The sequence below is a fragment of the Melospiza melodia genome, chromosome 3, assembly GCF_035770615.1.
Source record: "Melospiza melodia melodia isolate bMelMel2 chromosome 3, bMelMel2.pri, whole genome shotgun sequence".
Lineage (NCBI taxonomy): Eukaryota > Metazoa > Chordata > Aves > Passeriformes > Passerellidae > Melospiza > Melospiza melodia.
This window is the reverse complement of record NC_086196.1, coordinates 72,515,809-72,531,769: the sequence shown is the minus strand read 5'-3', so window position 1 is coordinate 72,531,769 and position 15,961 is coordinate 72,515,809. Positions and strand designations below refer to the sequence as shown.

Below are 15,961 nucleotides of genomic sequence, written 5' to 3'. Positions count from 1 at the left end.
ACCTGTGTCTGAAGCAGCCGGGTGAGGCCCAGGGCACCGGCTGGGGCAGGCTGTGAGGGCAGGGAGCACCCTGCGGAGAAGTGGAACAAGTGGAGAAATGTGGGTGGGGACATTTATTGTGTTTAAAGGTGGTGATTTGTGTAGACTGTGCACATTTTAACTGTGGCTAGACGAACTCAGGGGGTTCCTCTGCCCCAGTGGCTTGGACTTGATCCCTGGGAGTTTGTGAATCCAGTAAATCACTGGATCCAGTTAATAATTTTACTGTGTGCTGTTATTTTGATTGTGTCCAGACTGTATGGAGACCAGAAGAAGCTGATGTGGGCAGATGCTGAAGTGTTGTATGCTGTATTGTGTTGAGAAAAGTGGGCACTTTGAGAGATACTCCCTTTCCCAGTGAGTTTGTGTGGTTCTTTCCCCTGCATTGTGGTAAATTGATTCTTGGGATTGTATGGTTGTGTTTCTGGAGATTTTAGGATTTTGTTTGCAACAAATGTAGCATTTTACACGGAAAAACTACAGTATGGCAATTTATGTTTAACTGTGGTAAAACGAATTAAAGAAATTCCAGGATTTCCCCTCCCACAGAAACTTAAGCTCTGACTCTTGTGAATTTGAGATACTTTGAGATACGGGGGTGGGGGGCAGGGGGGAGGGTCTGTGTTTGTGGGCATGTCAGAGTTTTTGCGGTAACAGGCACAGCCTTTTGTAAGGCAGCACAGTGAGTGTCAGTGGAAACAATGCTTTACTTGAAGATTGCATTGTGCGGGAAGAGAACTGGAAAAGACTGAGATTTTGTAAAGCAGAGTTTAGGTGGAGGAGACCAAGACAGGCACTTTGTCATTTGTGTTATTCTAAGGAAACAAAGGCTACTCAGAGATCTATAAGAATTTTAGTAGCAACCGGCCACAAGAAGCAAAGAACTAATAGGGTGTTTGAATTATTAGAAAAGAAAGTTTCAAGTAATTTAAGAAACCCACCAAAAATAATTAAAGCTGAGTGTACTCAGCCTATTTTCATACCCCAAGACTTTGGATTATGGCAAAAAGTTTAGATGGAATAGAAAGATGGGGACTAAGAAAATGAAATTTTTAGTAGACATGGGGGTAACATACTCAGTGTTAAATAAAGCCTTGATGCCTATAACAGATGATTGTGTTATGATAAGGAGGCAACTGGCCAATCTGAAAAAGCATACTTTGCAAACCACCAAAATATTCATACGTTTTAGATATGCCCAACTCTCCAAAGGCCCTTTTAGGTAGGGATTTGTTGGAGCAGCTGGAAGCAAAGATCACATTTAAAGATGGGGAGATTATTTTGGAGGCAAAGAATCAACAATATGTAGACATACTAAGCTTAATTTTAACAATTAGTGAAACTGAAATGGAAAATAAGGATGAAATTAACAAGAAAATAATGCATCTGGAGTTTCCTGGGGCGTGGGCCTCTAACATACCAGGGAGGGCAGAGAATGCACCTCCTTGTGCAAGTTAGGAAAACAACCAGTAAAAGCCTTCTTCTGCATCCAGTGGTGGCAAACCCATAAACCTTGCTAACATGTTTGACACCTGAACTAACCTGGTTTACCATTTTAGATCTGAAATATGCCTCCTTTTGCCTCCCTATCCATGAAGCCAGCCAGAAAATTTTTGCATTCAAATGGAAAAGCCCTAAAAGCGGGTGCAAAACCCAGTTCACATGGACAGTGTTGCCTCAAGGCCCTCAAGGCTTCAAAAACTCCCCCACTCTGTTTGGGGAACAACTAGCAAAAGATCTAGAGTCCTGGGAAGCTCCACAGGAAGAAGGAAGGCTATTGCAGTATGTGAATGATCTTCTAGTGGCCACTCAGACGAGGGAAGCATGTGTGGCCTGGACAGTAAGGCTTTTGAATTTCCTAGGACTCCAAGGATACAGAGGATCAAAGAAAAAGGCACAGGTTGTGAAACAGAAAGTTATCTACCTGGGGTACGAGGTGAGTGCTGGGCAACGGACTCTAGGGCAGAGTCGCAAGGAAGCCATAAGCCAAACCCCGAAACACCAGACAATAAAGGAACTCCGAACCTTCTTAGGCATGGCAGGGTGGTGCCGGCTCTGGGTTTATAATTATGGACTGCTCATCAGACCTCTCCATGCTCTTATTGCCAATGGAAACAGAGATCTCCAGTGGACAAAGGAAGCCACATGAGCCTTTTACCAGCTAAAGAGTGCCCCCATGTCAGCTCCAGCTTTGGGACTTCCAGATGTAAGTAAACCATTCTTTCTTTTTTCCCATGAAAAACAGGGACTTGCTCTGGCAATATTGGCTCAGCACTTGGGTCCACATGGAAGGGCAATTGCTTACTTTTCCAAGCAACTAGATGCAACAGCCAAAAGATGGCCAAATTCCTCAGAGCTGTAGCAGCAGTTGTGCTGAATATTCAAGAGGCATGCAAGTTTACCCTGGGACAGAAAATGACTGTGCTAGTGTCCCGCACAGTGTCCGCAGCACTGGAAGTAAAGGCGGCCACTGGCTTTCACCACAGAGATTCCTGGAACAGCAGGCCATCATGGTAGAGCAAGATGATGTAGAGATAGTGGTGACTAATATTGTCAACCCAGCTTCTTTTCTCAGTGGAAATCAAGGAGAAGCAGTGCACCACAATTGCCTGGAGACTACTGAAGCTACCTACTCCAGCCGCCCAGAGTTAAAGGACACTCCTTGGGACAGTGCAGAGACCTGGTTCACTGACGGGAGTAGCTATGTTGCCAGTGGAAAGTGGCATGCTGGATATGCAGTCACTACCTGCAGAAAGGTAATAGAATCCAGACCCTTACCAACAGGCACCTCTGCGCAGAAGGCCAAGATAATTGCACTGACCTGAGCCTTGGAAATGGCAAAAGGAAAGAGAATAAACATCTATACAGACTTGAGGTATGCATTTGGAGTTGTGCAGACTCATGGAGCCATCTGGAGAGAGAGGAGACTGCTGACCTCACAAGGAAAGAACATCAAACATGTGCAAGAGATAATCCAGCTGCTGGAACCAGTTCAGCTGCCTGAAAGGTAGCAATTATGTATATTAAGGCACACCAGAGAATGAGCTTAGAATTGGAGGTAGGAAATGAGCTGGCGGATAGAGAGTCAAAGGAAGCAGCGAGAGGTGAGGTAATTATTGAAGGAGGTCTAATTCCAGATGGACAAATTTCCCTTGAAGGTAAGCCAGAATACAATAAGAAAGGCAGAAAACTAATCAAAGATCAAAAAGGGACATGCAACCAAGAGGGGTGGGCCACCATTGAAGGGAAGTGGTAATCCCTTCCTATTTGTTGTGGTCTGTCGCAGACATTTTTTCATAGAAATCTTTTCTTTGGGATTTGTTCATCTTCTGGGAAGCTGAGGCCCCAGAAGAAGAATGTCAACAATTGTTATCGACTGGTGTGGAATGTAACAGGTGCAGAGGTGATTGGGCTTCTGTGAGTGTTTGGATTTGCTGACCACTCACAGAAAGAGTTTGTCCTTGCTTTCTGCTGGACACAGAACTTTGTTATTCATTCTTTTACTTTCTATTCTTAGCTTAGCAGGCTCTGCAACCTCTCTCCTTATTATTTTTCATATAGTTATAATGTATTATATATCATATATAATATATCATATATCAATAAATCCAGCCTTCTGATCATCAACCAAGATTCTCGTCCACTTCTTTCTTCACCCCTGAAGACCTCATCAGGTTGCTGTAATAGTGGTCACTAGTAAGGGAGGAGCACCAGAAAACACTCTGGGGAGTAGAAGCCCTGAACACCTATTTGATTGAAAGAATTGTTGCCAGGAATTTATGTGCCACTATTGCTCAAGTGACCTGACAGTGAGATCTTTGCCTCCAGACTAACCCCAAGAACACCCCAAGACCAAAACTTGCTCAGATTGGGAGGGGCCTGGACCTGGACAGCAGTGGCATATGGACTTTTCAGAACTCCCAAGGAAAGAGGGGTATTGGTATTTATTAGTATTGACAGATACATTTTCATGGTGGCCAGAAGCATTCCCCACCAGAACTATCAAGGCTCAAGAGGTGACCAGGGTATTATTACAAGAAATTATACCACACACTTCAGAGTTCCAGCCACAATATCCTCAGACAGAGGATCACATTTCATTTCCTGGATAGTGCAACAGATTAGTAGCCACCTGGGCACAGATTGGGAACTCCATACCATCCCCAATCGAGCAGCTATGTGGAGAAAATGAATCATTTTAATCTACCCTGGCCCCAAGCTCTTCCACTGGCACTGATATGAATTTGAACTAAAACTAGAGCCAAAGAAAGACTGAGTGTCCCTTTGAAATGCTTTATGGAATTCCATATGGAATACAAAAGGGGATGTCCACCCCACACTGGGGAGGTAACATTAGCCAACTATATGGTGCCTTAAGTAAACAGCTCAGAGAAATTGAAAAACGTGTGGCTGGAACTTGGAGCAGGGAGCTAGATGGACCAGTGCATAAAATGCAGCCTGGGGATGATGTCTATGTTAAGTCTCTTACAGAGAAGACTTTGGTACCACAGTGAGAAGGACCATTCCAGGTGCTTCCCACCACCTTCACCGCAGTCAAGATTGAGGAGCAGAATGCCTAGATCCACCACTCTCAAGTGAAGAACGCCCCAGAAGCCCCTTGGAAAGTTACATCAGGAGACAATGAACTAAGACTATAACTTACTTGGGCAAAATGAGTATATTGCGGCCGGGGGTAATGTAATTTCATTTACAGAATTGTTTTGTGTATAATTGTAATTGGAGTTTGGGATTAGAGAGTACTTCTATCCAAAGCGATGCTGAATGGCCTTGGTCCCTGGCTTTTAATCAGTCTACTGGATCCATGGCAGAACCTTCTGAGATAAAAGATTTAAGCCTATTCACTGTAGTAATCCTTGGGAATCAGATATATGAGGAGCAGGAGTGGCAGGAACGGGAACTGTGGACACTTCAAGGGATCAGAGGAGAAGAAATCAGGGCAGGATGCCGGGTGGTCCGTGGGACCACTCATGAGAGACCAAATCAAATTAGTGTTTCAGCCTCTCCTGTATACAGGCACCGGGAGGTTTGGGATAGCCCAAGTAAATCAGACTGTTTGTGTAATTTCACATTAATACAGCCTGTAGAAGTGATTTGTCCTTGGGCTCATGATGCTATCGGGCTCTCATTTAAGTTTAAAATAGATGCTATGCCTTTTGCAATGGCAAGATCTCATACAACCAAAAGTATATGAAATAGGCCCATACGTTGTGAGGAATATGGGTCAACAGCAACTGTTATTCAATCCAGAGTGGTCTCTCAAATGTCTTGAATTGCCAATGCAAATTAACATCTCAGAAATCCAACTAGCCTGCTCCTCTTTCCTAAGGACATCCCTTGAGGGCCGGACAACGTAGTTCCAGAGAAAAGTACACCTCAGGAGCAGAGTAAGAAGGGACCTAACTGGGATAATAGGGACAGGATTGGGAGTTTTAAATGGAATTGATTCAGAAATACTGATGAATAAACTGGCCACTGCAGCAGGTGGTCTAGCAAAATTGAAGCAGCTTTTACAGTCATCTCTATTGGCGTTAGGAACTAGCCAGTGGCAGATTTCAAAAGTACTGCCAAAGTGGGAAAAGGCCAGGGACCAAGACCACAAGTTAATAGTAGAAGCCCCTAGTATAGTTCAAGATAATGTGTCTTTAGCTTTCAGTTGTGTACAAGCACAGTTATGGATGTAGGCAACAGATTCCTGATTGTACAGGAAAGGGGTGAAGGTGATTTTCCAGCTGAAATTAGAAAGATTGTCTGGGGTAATGTGATTGATTTTGAAAATAATTCCTGGTGGACTATGATAAATTTTACCTATGATCCTGCTTCTAATGTGGCCACTGCCTTTATGCTTACTACACATAAGGCCACTGTTTATGTTATCCACCCCATCACTGCACTAGGATTAAATAATTAAAAAATGGTACTCCACCCCTCAGAACATAGGGTGTGGGCACAAAAGGTGAATGAAAAGTGGCAAACAGTAAACTTAGAATCTTGTGCTGCTAGGGAACAACTAGGATTCATTTGTGAAAGCAATACTATTATTGCTCAAGATGTGAATGTTGACAATGAACAAAGTATTTGCCATTTTGAGATTCATCCAGTTATCTTGACTTCACCTGTAAAAGACAGGTGACAACTGCCTTCAACAAGCCTACCCCATGGCATTCCAGGATCCTTTACCATTCCCCCCCCTCCCCACCAAACACTATCAAAGTGTGATTGAAAAGGGCAAAAATTTTACTGCAAATTTGTACAGTTTGTAGATGATTTGTTAATTAACAAGTTGAGATAAGAAAGTTCTTTCCCTTCCTGTGGTGACCCTCAGGCAAACCAGCACAGCAAGCTGCAGTTTGTGTCTCTGCAGCTGGCTCTTTGATTGCTCCTTCCCTCCATTGCCATGCTTATACAGCCCTCTCATCTTCCACAGCTCCTCCCTTTCCCTGCCCTCGTCTCCTCCCAGATATGGAGCCAAGCCCAGGCATCATTTCCCCCTGGCTCACAGGCTGGCCGTGCCTGTGAACAGCCTTGGTGTTGCAGGTGCTGTTGGCCCACTCACCTTGGCCTTCCACGGCATTCCTGGCGCACTTTCCTAGGGTTCCTGCCAGGTTCCTCTCCCCAGAATGACCCCAGCTCTTCCTCTGAGTATCTGTGAAGTGTGACCACCTGGCACCTCAATCCCCCTTTGCTGCCTGTGAAATCTGGCTCTGCCTTAGGGCACTGGCACTCCAGTCAGGAGCCAGGAGTTTCCCTTGTCATGCTTGGGAGTTTCCCAGATGTGTTCCCTTAGCCCAGGCTCTCACCAGGCCCTAAATTAGCAGCCCATGTGCATTGCAGCACCACCCCCAAGGTATCTGCTTTTTTCCTATCCTCTTCCAAGGCTTGAGGTAGCAGGTTCCTCCAGGCCGTGGTGGCTCAGAGCACTGTCCTCTCTGGCCAGGCACTTTGGAGCTCCTTGGAGCCACTGTGTCCCTTTGTGCCCCCAGGGTTGTTGTGCAGGTGCTGAGCATGGCACTTCTTGTCTTACCCAGGAGTTGGAATTGCACTGAAAAGATGGTTCCCTGTGACCAAAGGTAATTTTATTTCAACAACTAAATCAACTCCAGTGTGTGTGTGTGCGCACAGAGGAGATGAGTGTGGTCAGGACAGAGCAGGGTTTTGACCCCGAGGCTGCCTTTGCATCAGCAGGCATTGCCCCAGCAGGAAATGGTTGTGGTGCACTGCAGCCTGCCCTGGATCCTGGCTGCTTCTGCTGCTCAAGGAGCACTTTTAACTGTGTTTAGCTGCATATTGTAATCAATCCAGTTATAGAAGTGCTGAACGGAGGTGTAGACTCCAGGCTGCTTTGGTCTGGCACAGCCTTTTCCCCAGCTGGTGATTCCAATGACCCACCAGTAGGCAGCGTTGTTGTCCTGGCACATGAGAGGACCACCACTGTCACCCTGCAGCAGAGCACAGAGGATTAAGGTGATGTTGGTGGCACCTGCCAGCACTGGGGCTGTCTCCTTCTCTCTCACAGCCCCTGCCAGAGCTCTATTCTGGGCAGAGAAAAGCTCTGCTCAGAGGTTGGAGCCTCCAGAAGCTTGGCTGTGAATGGCATGTGTTCATGTAGGGTAGAGCTCTCTCTGTCCTCTCTGCACAGGACTCCTGGATGTGCAGAGGATGGAACTTTGGCACCTGGACCTCTTCACTGCCAAGAGCACTAGCTGGGCTTTCTGGGCTTTCTGTCACAAGGGGAGGCCTGGGCAGGCAGGTGTGGATGGGCAGTGTGTGGGAAGCCCCCACAGCAGTAAGGGGGAGCTGGGGCTGGGAGGGTGACTGGGTGGCCGGGCAAAGCAGGCCCTGGGCTGTGTTGGGGTGGTGCTTCCCTGGCTGCTGGTGCTGGTGGGGGCTGAGTGGCTCATAGTGTGTTCCTACCTTGCAGGAATCAATGGTGCCCTCTGGGTAACCAGCACACAAGTTGTAGGAATAGACTCCTCCTGGGTACCAGTCACTGCTGTTGCAGAGCTGGAGATCGATGAGCTGGACCTTGGCCTGCTGAAGGTGAGCAGGTTGATCTACACCTGTGAGCAGAGAAAGGAATAAGCCCCCAGCTTCTTCTCTGTCAGGCAAATCCCTTCCCCTAGGGACACCCCTTCTCTGCAGGGATTTATGTTCTGCAGCCTGGCTTTGGCCTCTGCTGTGGGGAAGCCCAAAACCTATCTCCAGTGTGCTGAGTGGGCCCAGAAGTCACTCTTGCAACTCACTTCTTGCAGTAGTGGCCCCCCAGCCAGCAACCCAGCAGTTTCTCAGCTCTGAGACTCTTAGGGTGGGTTCAGCCAGACAGGCCAGCTGGACGTAGGCACTGCACAGGACAGGACGTTCCAATTGAATCAGCGCAATGTCATAGCTCATGTCTTTACGCTTGTAGTCGCGGTGCATCACCACCTTCTTGACACTGCGCACTTGTGCCCCAGGGCCTAGCTGATACAAGTTGGTGGCCCCAATCACCACATACAGCAGGCTGAAGTTACTGGAATGGAGATGGAGAGAGAGATGAGAGGGAGTCACAGCAGCCCAGCAGTTGCTAGATCTCGGCTTGGAAAGGCACAGAGGGAGCAACGCTCTGTCAGGTGTGAGTGCCCTTGCACATCTTAGGCTGGGAGAATGTCAAGCTGGAGGCTGTTAGGAAGCTTTGGCACGAGCCCAGGCTTCTCCTGAGCACTGTGGCAGCCTGGCTGCCTGAGAGGAAAGGGGATGAGAGTAGCAGGTGGTGCTGCTGGCAGGGCACCTGCTGGTGTTGTGGAGATGTCCCCATTCCCTGCCCCTTCTTACTCAAATTTATCGAAGCAGTGGGCTGCTGTGAGGACCCAATCTCCAGTGATGAGGGAACCTCCACACCAATGTTTTGTGCCTGGTACCCATGGGTGCTGGATGCTGACGAGCCAGGGCCATTCTGCTACTGCGGAACCAGCACCACCCACGATGCGTGTCATGCCGTAGTCATAAGCCACATTGCCGTAGGAATAAGCCACAGGTCGGTACCCACAGCTCCCTCTGCAAGCAGAAAGAAATTTCCATGCTGCTTCATGGCCTGCTGTGGCTCAGGCTGAAGCTCAGCCCTCTGCCCTCCCCCAAGGCCTTGCACGCACAGTAGGCCAGGGAAGGCCATGGGGTGTGTGTCTGTCCGTGCCAGCACCTGGCTGCTGGCAATGAACTGAGGCTTCCCATGGTGGGTGGGAAGCTGCGGCCTGGCCATGGGGGACAGGTGGGTCCCCTCCAGGGAAGGCCGCAAGTGTTGCCATGGCTCCTTCCCTGGGCCTGGGCCCACTTACCCGCAGGTGTACTGGCTCTGTGCCAGCCCAGCCATGGTGAGCAGGACGAAGAGGCCGAGCCAATTCATGTCTGCCAGAGGCACGAGTCAGCTGCAAGCACTGAGAGCTCCGTGCAGCAGCACAGTCACAGCCACACTGCCCACAGCAGCTGTGCTGCCCGTGGTGCCCTTGGTCCTGGGGCTGATGTCACAGACGGGTGGGTTCCATGTTCTGGGCACTGTGGCCTATGGCGTGGGCCCCACTGGGGTCAGAGCTGCATCAAATTAGTGAGCCATGGAATGGTTTGTGCTGGAAGGGACCTTGAAGATCACATAGCCCCAACCTGCTATCATGGGCAGGGAGGGATGGCTTGCACTAGACCCATAGTGTGCACAGCCTGGCTCAGAAGCTGTCCTTGGACACTTTGAGGGATGGGGCATTGAAGTACTAAGTCCTGATCAACAGGCCCTGACTAAGGCCAGAACAACAGGCCTTGACCCTTGACCAAGAGTTGGCCTCTGGATGAGTCTTCCAACCAGATGATGTTGATGTTCACTCACTGGCAAAACATGGATTTACCTTTCCATACTTAGAGACTGGACAAGGCCCTATCTTGTTTGGGGGTGTAGGATCACAAGCAACCCCCTGGATTCCACCTGAAGCCCTCCAAGGCCTTGGGGGATTCCCAGTAGGAGACTGAAAAAACATGTTACTGCACTAGAAGTCTTGGTATCTTGTTTACTCAATGTTATAAAAACAGGGACCTCTCATGGGCAGTCAGTAACCTTTCTGCCTGTAGGGGAAGGTACCTGCAGGATTTCCCAATTGCTGTCAGTGGTTCCCAGTCCTTCACTATGACAGTGGCTTCCCCCCAGTTGATGGGCAGGCCGCGATGATGATCAAGGATTAGGGTACCTTGTGATGTGTCTTTCTTCATCACTGTAGGCAGTTGTTTATAGTAATGATTAGATGCATTGCATAGTTTATCCTTTCACAATTCTTTGCTAATTATTTGATGTCCTGCTTACTTTTGCAATTCTTTGCAGGTTTGAATTTTATAAATTACATTTATTCCTGAAGTTGGTATCTGTGTCTTCTGTGCTGACCTTGCCTATATGAAAAACAGGCACCCACAGCTGCTCTGGGAAACTCATGCCAGTATATCAGCAAGAATTCCTCAAATTCTTTACAGTCAAGAATTCCTTCATAAGATCTCAGCTGAAGCTACCCTCTGTCACTGTAAAGCCATTGCCCCTTGTCCTACCAGGATCTGCCCTTGTAAGAAGGCTCTCTGCTGCTTTCTTAGGCCCCTCTTCCTGCAGGATGAGGCTGTGCAGTCCCTGGGGCAGGCAGCAGCTGAGGAATCCATTTGGGGCAGGGAGCTGGGTGTGCAGCTGCAGTGCCAGCTGCAGATTGAGCTCTGGCTGGCAGGAGCCTGGGAACAGAGGCTGTGTGCATCCTTTGCATGACAGAGGGCACAGGGAGCAGGGCAGGGGAATGGACACTTATTGGAGTTTGGGATTTCTTTTCCTCACCTTTTCATTTCTCTCAGGGAATTTTATCCCATTTGTTGCCTAAGAGATGGGAACAACAGATACTTAAGAGAGATAAAAGATATAGCCAAGGAGGAGTGGGAAGGGTGCAGTTTGCTACTGTCTCTGAGCAGTGAAGTTCTCTTGGAAGTGTTGAGATACTGTGAGATTTTGGCTGGGGTTGAGAGGCTAGGCTCACCTCCTCACTCTCTCTCACTCTCAGGGTCGGAGGGGAACTGTTCGGTTTGCTGCTGCTGTGGGGTGAATTTGCTGCCACAGCAGAATTCTGTCCTGTACTGCTTTTCTCCTTTCAGTGGGTAAGCTTCTGCTTGCAAGAGCAGCTGTTGAACTGGGACCTTTCCAATGCCCAACCTCATTGAGAAGGCAATCCTGACTCCTTCCCCTTTCCCAGAGGGCATCTCCCAGCAGCTTGTGGCTGCTGCTTGTGGTAGCCTGGCAGCCAGTGCCCAGCTGTGCTATTTGAAGCCAATGATTTAGGCTTTTTTACTACACATTAACCTGACACTCCGTGCCTGCCAAAACACTGAGCGGTTTCTAGCACGGCTCTGGAATCTTTGCTACACTTTGTCACTCCGGGATGGGGCTGCCTCTGCTGTTCCAGTCTGTTAGTCTGTTTCTCCAAAGTTCCTGCTGCAGTCCATTCAGCTTTCCGAGTGGCACTGAGACCAGCTGCTTCCTGAGAGTTTCCAAAGGAAGCCCCTTCTCCATCTCTTCCGCCATTACCGTGTGGAGCGAGGCGGCGGAGCTCGCGCCACAGCGCCCCCTGCAGCCGTGGGGGAATCATCGCACCCGCCCTGCCTGGCCGGGAGCCACCAGCGCCCCTGCTGGCCGTGACTGGAACTGCACTGAAGGGGAAGTTCCTGCGGCCGAGAGAAGGCCGGGACTGGGTTTCTGTTTCTGTCCTGCTTGTTGTTGCTGCTGTTGTTGTTCTTTGTTTGCCTTGTTATACATATTAGTAAAGAACTATTATTCCTGTTCTCATATCTTTGCCTGAAAACCCAGTAATTTCCAAGTTATAATAATTTGTAGGGAAGGGGGTCACATTTTCCATTCCAAAGGAGGTTCTCGCCTTCCTTGGCCAACGCCTGTCCTTTAAACCAGGACAACACTGAGAGCTGCAGTAGGAGCCAGTGGCTCTTTATGGAACGAGACATCTGCAACTCTACTGACAGAACCTCAGGGTAGAATGGGTACAGAAACCTGCTCTTTCTGGGTGAGAGTGGCATTGGTGGTTAATCGAACAGGGCACCTGGCAGCTCACTGAAGCAACCTGTGTCTCTGGAATGGTCACAGAGGGGAGTTTCTTCAGCACTATAGTAGCCCAGATAGGAATGTAGAGGAGCCTCCATCCTCCAAATATCCAGCTGCAGGGATTTTCAGGGCAGGAAGAAGACAGAGGAGGAGTCCTATAACTTCATGTGAGAGTCTGTGTAAATTATAAGTGTTCATTTGAGCTTCTGTATTGTTGAGACTTTTGATTGCAGATTTGGTGAAATCATGAGTAGTGAGTGGAGAAAACACGCACAGCATGATCAGCCTAAGGTGGCCACAGTTGTGGAGGCCCCCATAAGTTCTGAGGTGGAGAGGCTCGAGTCTCTGCTTGAATCTTTTGGAGACAGGGACAGGGAGAGCCTTGTTTCCCTTGTGCCACACAGTGGGTGCTAGAGCACACACAGAAGAGGGTGGAAGTTCCTTCTTGGTGTTATAGAAAGATAATGAGATAATTGGTTCTTGCAGTTAAGGAATAAATCTTGTGTGAATATTAAGAAAAGCTTTCTTGATGTATATAGATGTCCTCTGTTCTCCCCATAGTTCCCTTTTCCACCCCTCCCCCCCCCCCCCCCCCCCCCCGTATTGTTACCATCAGACAGCCGGGATCGTCTTAGACAAGTAGAAAAAGGTGTGCACATGTGTCCCTTATCTGGGGCAGCTGGGAATGGAAAAACTTCTTGCTAAGGGGATGTGGCATGATAACAACTGACCTCCAACCAAGTTACAAGAAAGCAGTCTCTACCAATAAACGGCAAAGAAGAGCTGACTGACAGACTTTGGGAGGTGCCAGGGTTGGCTGAGGCAACCCCTCAAGAGTATAAAAGACTGAGCATCCATCTTGAAGAGGAACTATGTGGGAGGCACATTTTCCTTATTTAGTCCTTTTGTTGTATTTTTGTTAAGGTTTAATAAACCTCTTAAAATTTTTAAAGTGAGCCACTATCTCTCGCATACAGAAAGGGGTTTCACATGCCTTGAAGTGTTTGATATGATGGGAAATTTCCCTGGTTTAGGTGAGAAGGTGCCCGTGGCTGAGGTTGCACAGAACTGGGAGAAATTGTTTGGGCAGCAGAATTTTGCCAAGACAGCACGGTAAGGTTGTTCCAGGATGGTTGGGCGACTCTAAGCTGATCTGCTTACTGGACAGGGTAATGGCCATCCTCAACTCTGAGTGACACTCTTGCACTCAGTGTCTTCAGTGAGCAGGCATCTTCTGACATCAGGAAATATTTGAAAAAGTTTATGCCAGGGTGGCAGGCACCAGTACAGATGTGGGGTGGTTGTTCTGAAACAGAGTGAAAATTTAACAGGATAAAAATCTATTTTGGATTTAGGTGAAATCTGCTGTTTTGAATTATTTAGTTTGTAGCTTGCTTGCATAGATGGAAGATGTTGTTTAGTCTGTTAACCCTGTGCTGTGCTTAAGACTGCCTGTTTCTGTAAAAAGCCTGTGCTCACAAAGCTGTCTCAGCCAAGGAAAAAGAATGTGAATTTCCAAGCTGGAAGAAAGATAAGGGGGTGCCCCTTGAACTTTGAAACAAAGATGAGAGCCAAAGCTGAAGATGGAGGAGATGAACAGGATGACCCGGAGTTCCTTCTGTACAAGGACTGATGAAAAATACTAGCTGCAAGTGTAACACGAAACCAGTAAAATGAATATGCATGAAACTATTGTGAAACTCTACGCATATGTACAAATAAGGGGGGTAAAAAAAAAGGTTTGGAATTCTCAGGGGTGTGCATATCCTTTAGGGGGAACGATCCAGCCCTGCAATAAACACACATGCTTTACAACTTTTACAAGTTGTGCAGTAAGATTTTTTCCCGCAAATCATTTTGGCGAGCTAGCCAGAAGACTGTCTCTGTCCTCACAGGGGCGGAGGGGGGATGGACCTCCTAGGTGCGCACCGGGACTTTCCGAGAGGAGCTCTGCTCTGTCTCGGCTTGCCTCCTGTGGGGACAGTGAATGACCTGCTGGCGTGTGGATAAACGACATGTGTGTCAAAGAGCCACAGGGGAGAGAGAGATAGGGCTGCTGGTGGGTTGATCAAAGACGTCTGAGTGCACAGCCTTGTCCCTGTGCTTGCAGGCGGCCATCGGCTGAGAGCACGGTTCGTGGCAGAGGTCCCCTAATTGGCAGAGTGACTGGGGGGATTGGGGATGGGTTCATTTTCAATAAAGCCACCTCTAGCGACTCTGGCGGTGAGTTGAGTGAACCCAAACTTTGTGTGCTTGCGGTGTCCAGACATTTTGGTTAATGTTAATGTGTTTGTAATTGTGTGAGTGCTTGGTGTATGAGAAAGTGAGTGAGTGTACCATGGCATGTGGGGGGAAGTTCTACCTGTGTCTGAAGCAGCCGGGTGAGGCCCAGGGCACCGGCTGGGGCAGGCTGTGAGGGCAGGGAGCACCCTGCGGAGAAGTGGAACAAGTGGAGAAATGTGGGTGGGGACATTTATTGTGTTTAAAGGTGGTGATTTGTGTAGACTGTGCACATTTTAATTGTGGCTAGACGAACTCAGGGGGTTCCTCTGCCCCAGTGGCTTGGACTTGATCCCTGGGAGTTTGTGAATCCAGTAAATCACTGGATCCAGTTAATAATTTTACTGTGTGCTGTTATTTTGATTGTGTCCAGACTGTATGGAGACCAGAAGAAGCTGATGTGGGCAGATGCTGAAGTGTTGTATGCTGTATTGTGTTGAGAAAAGTGGGCACTTTGAGAGATACTCCCTTTCCCAGTGAGTTTGTGTGGTTCTTTCCCCTGCATTGTGGTAAATTGATTCTTGGGATTGTATGGTTGTGTTTCTGGAGATTTTAGGATTTTGTTTGCAACAAATGTAGCATTTTACGCAGAAAAACTACAGTATGGCGATTTATGTTTAACTGTGGTAAAACGAATTAAAGAAATTCCAGGATTTCCCCTCCCACAGAAACTTAAGCTCTGACTCTTGTGAATTTGAGATACTTTGAGATACGGGGGTGGGGGGCAGGGGGGAGGGTCTGTGTTTGTGGGCATGTCAGAGTTTTTGCGGTAACAGGCACAGCCTTTTGTAAGGCAGCACAGTGAGTGTCAGTGGAAACAATGCTTTACTTGAAGATTGCATTGTGCGGGAAGAGAACTGGAAAAGACTGAGATTTTGTAAAGCAGAGTTTAGGTGGAGGAGACCAAGACAGGCACTTTGTCATTTGTGTTATTCTAAGGAAACAAAGGCTACTCAGAGATCTATAAGAATTTTAGTAGCAACCGGCCACAAGAAGCAAAGAACTAATAGGGTGTTTGAATTATTAGAAAAGAAAGTTTCAAGTAATTTAAGAAACCCACCAAAAATAATTAAAGCTGAGTGTACTCAGCCTATTTTCATACCCCAAGACTTTGGATTATGGCAAAAAGTTTAGATGGAATAGAAAGATGGGGACTAAGAAAATGGAATATTTAGTAGACATGGGGGTAACATACTCAGTGTTAAATAAAGCCTTGATGCCTATAACAGATGATTGTGTTATGATAAGGGGGCAACTAGCCAATCTGAAAAAGCATACTTTGCAAACCACCAAAATATTCATACGTTTTAGATATGCCCAACTCTCCAAAGGCCCTTTTAGGTAGGGATTTGTTGGAGCAGCTGGAAGCAAAGATCACATTTAAAGATGGGGAGATTATTTTGGAGGCAAAGAATCAACAATATGTAGACATACTAAGCTTAATTTTAACAATTAGTGAAACTGAAATGGAAAATAAGGATGAAATTAACAAGAAAATAATGCATCTGGAGTTTCCCGGGGTATGGGCCT

At 47.6% G+C, this 15,961-nt stretch overlaps 1 protein-coding gene across 1 annotated transcript; it reads right to left on the bottom strand.

The window, feature by feature from the left end:
• Window positions 1-7,280: 7,280 nt before the first annotated feature.
• Window positions 7,281-9,436, bottom strand: LOC134416792 (acrosin-like). Its single transcript, XM_063153494.1, has 5 exons — window positions 9,369-9,436; window positions 8,869-9,090; window positions 8,301-8,566; window positions 7,972-8,117; window positions 7,281-7,496 (listed from the first exon to the last, which is right to left on the bottom strand). The coding sequence occupies exons 1-5, from the start codon at window positions 9,434-9,436 to the stop codon at window positions 7,311-7,313; spliced, it is 888 nt and encodes a 295-aa protein (XP_063009564.1). The 3' UTR covers window positions 7,281-7,310.
• Between the last annotated feature and the right edge of the window lie 6,525 nt (window positions 9,437-15,961).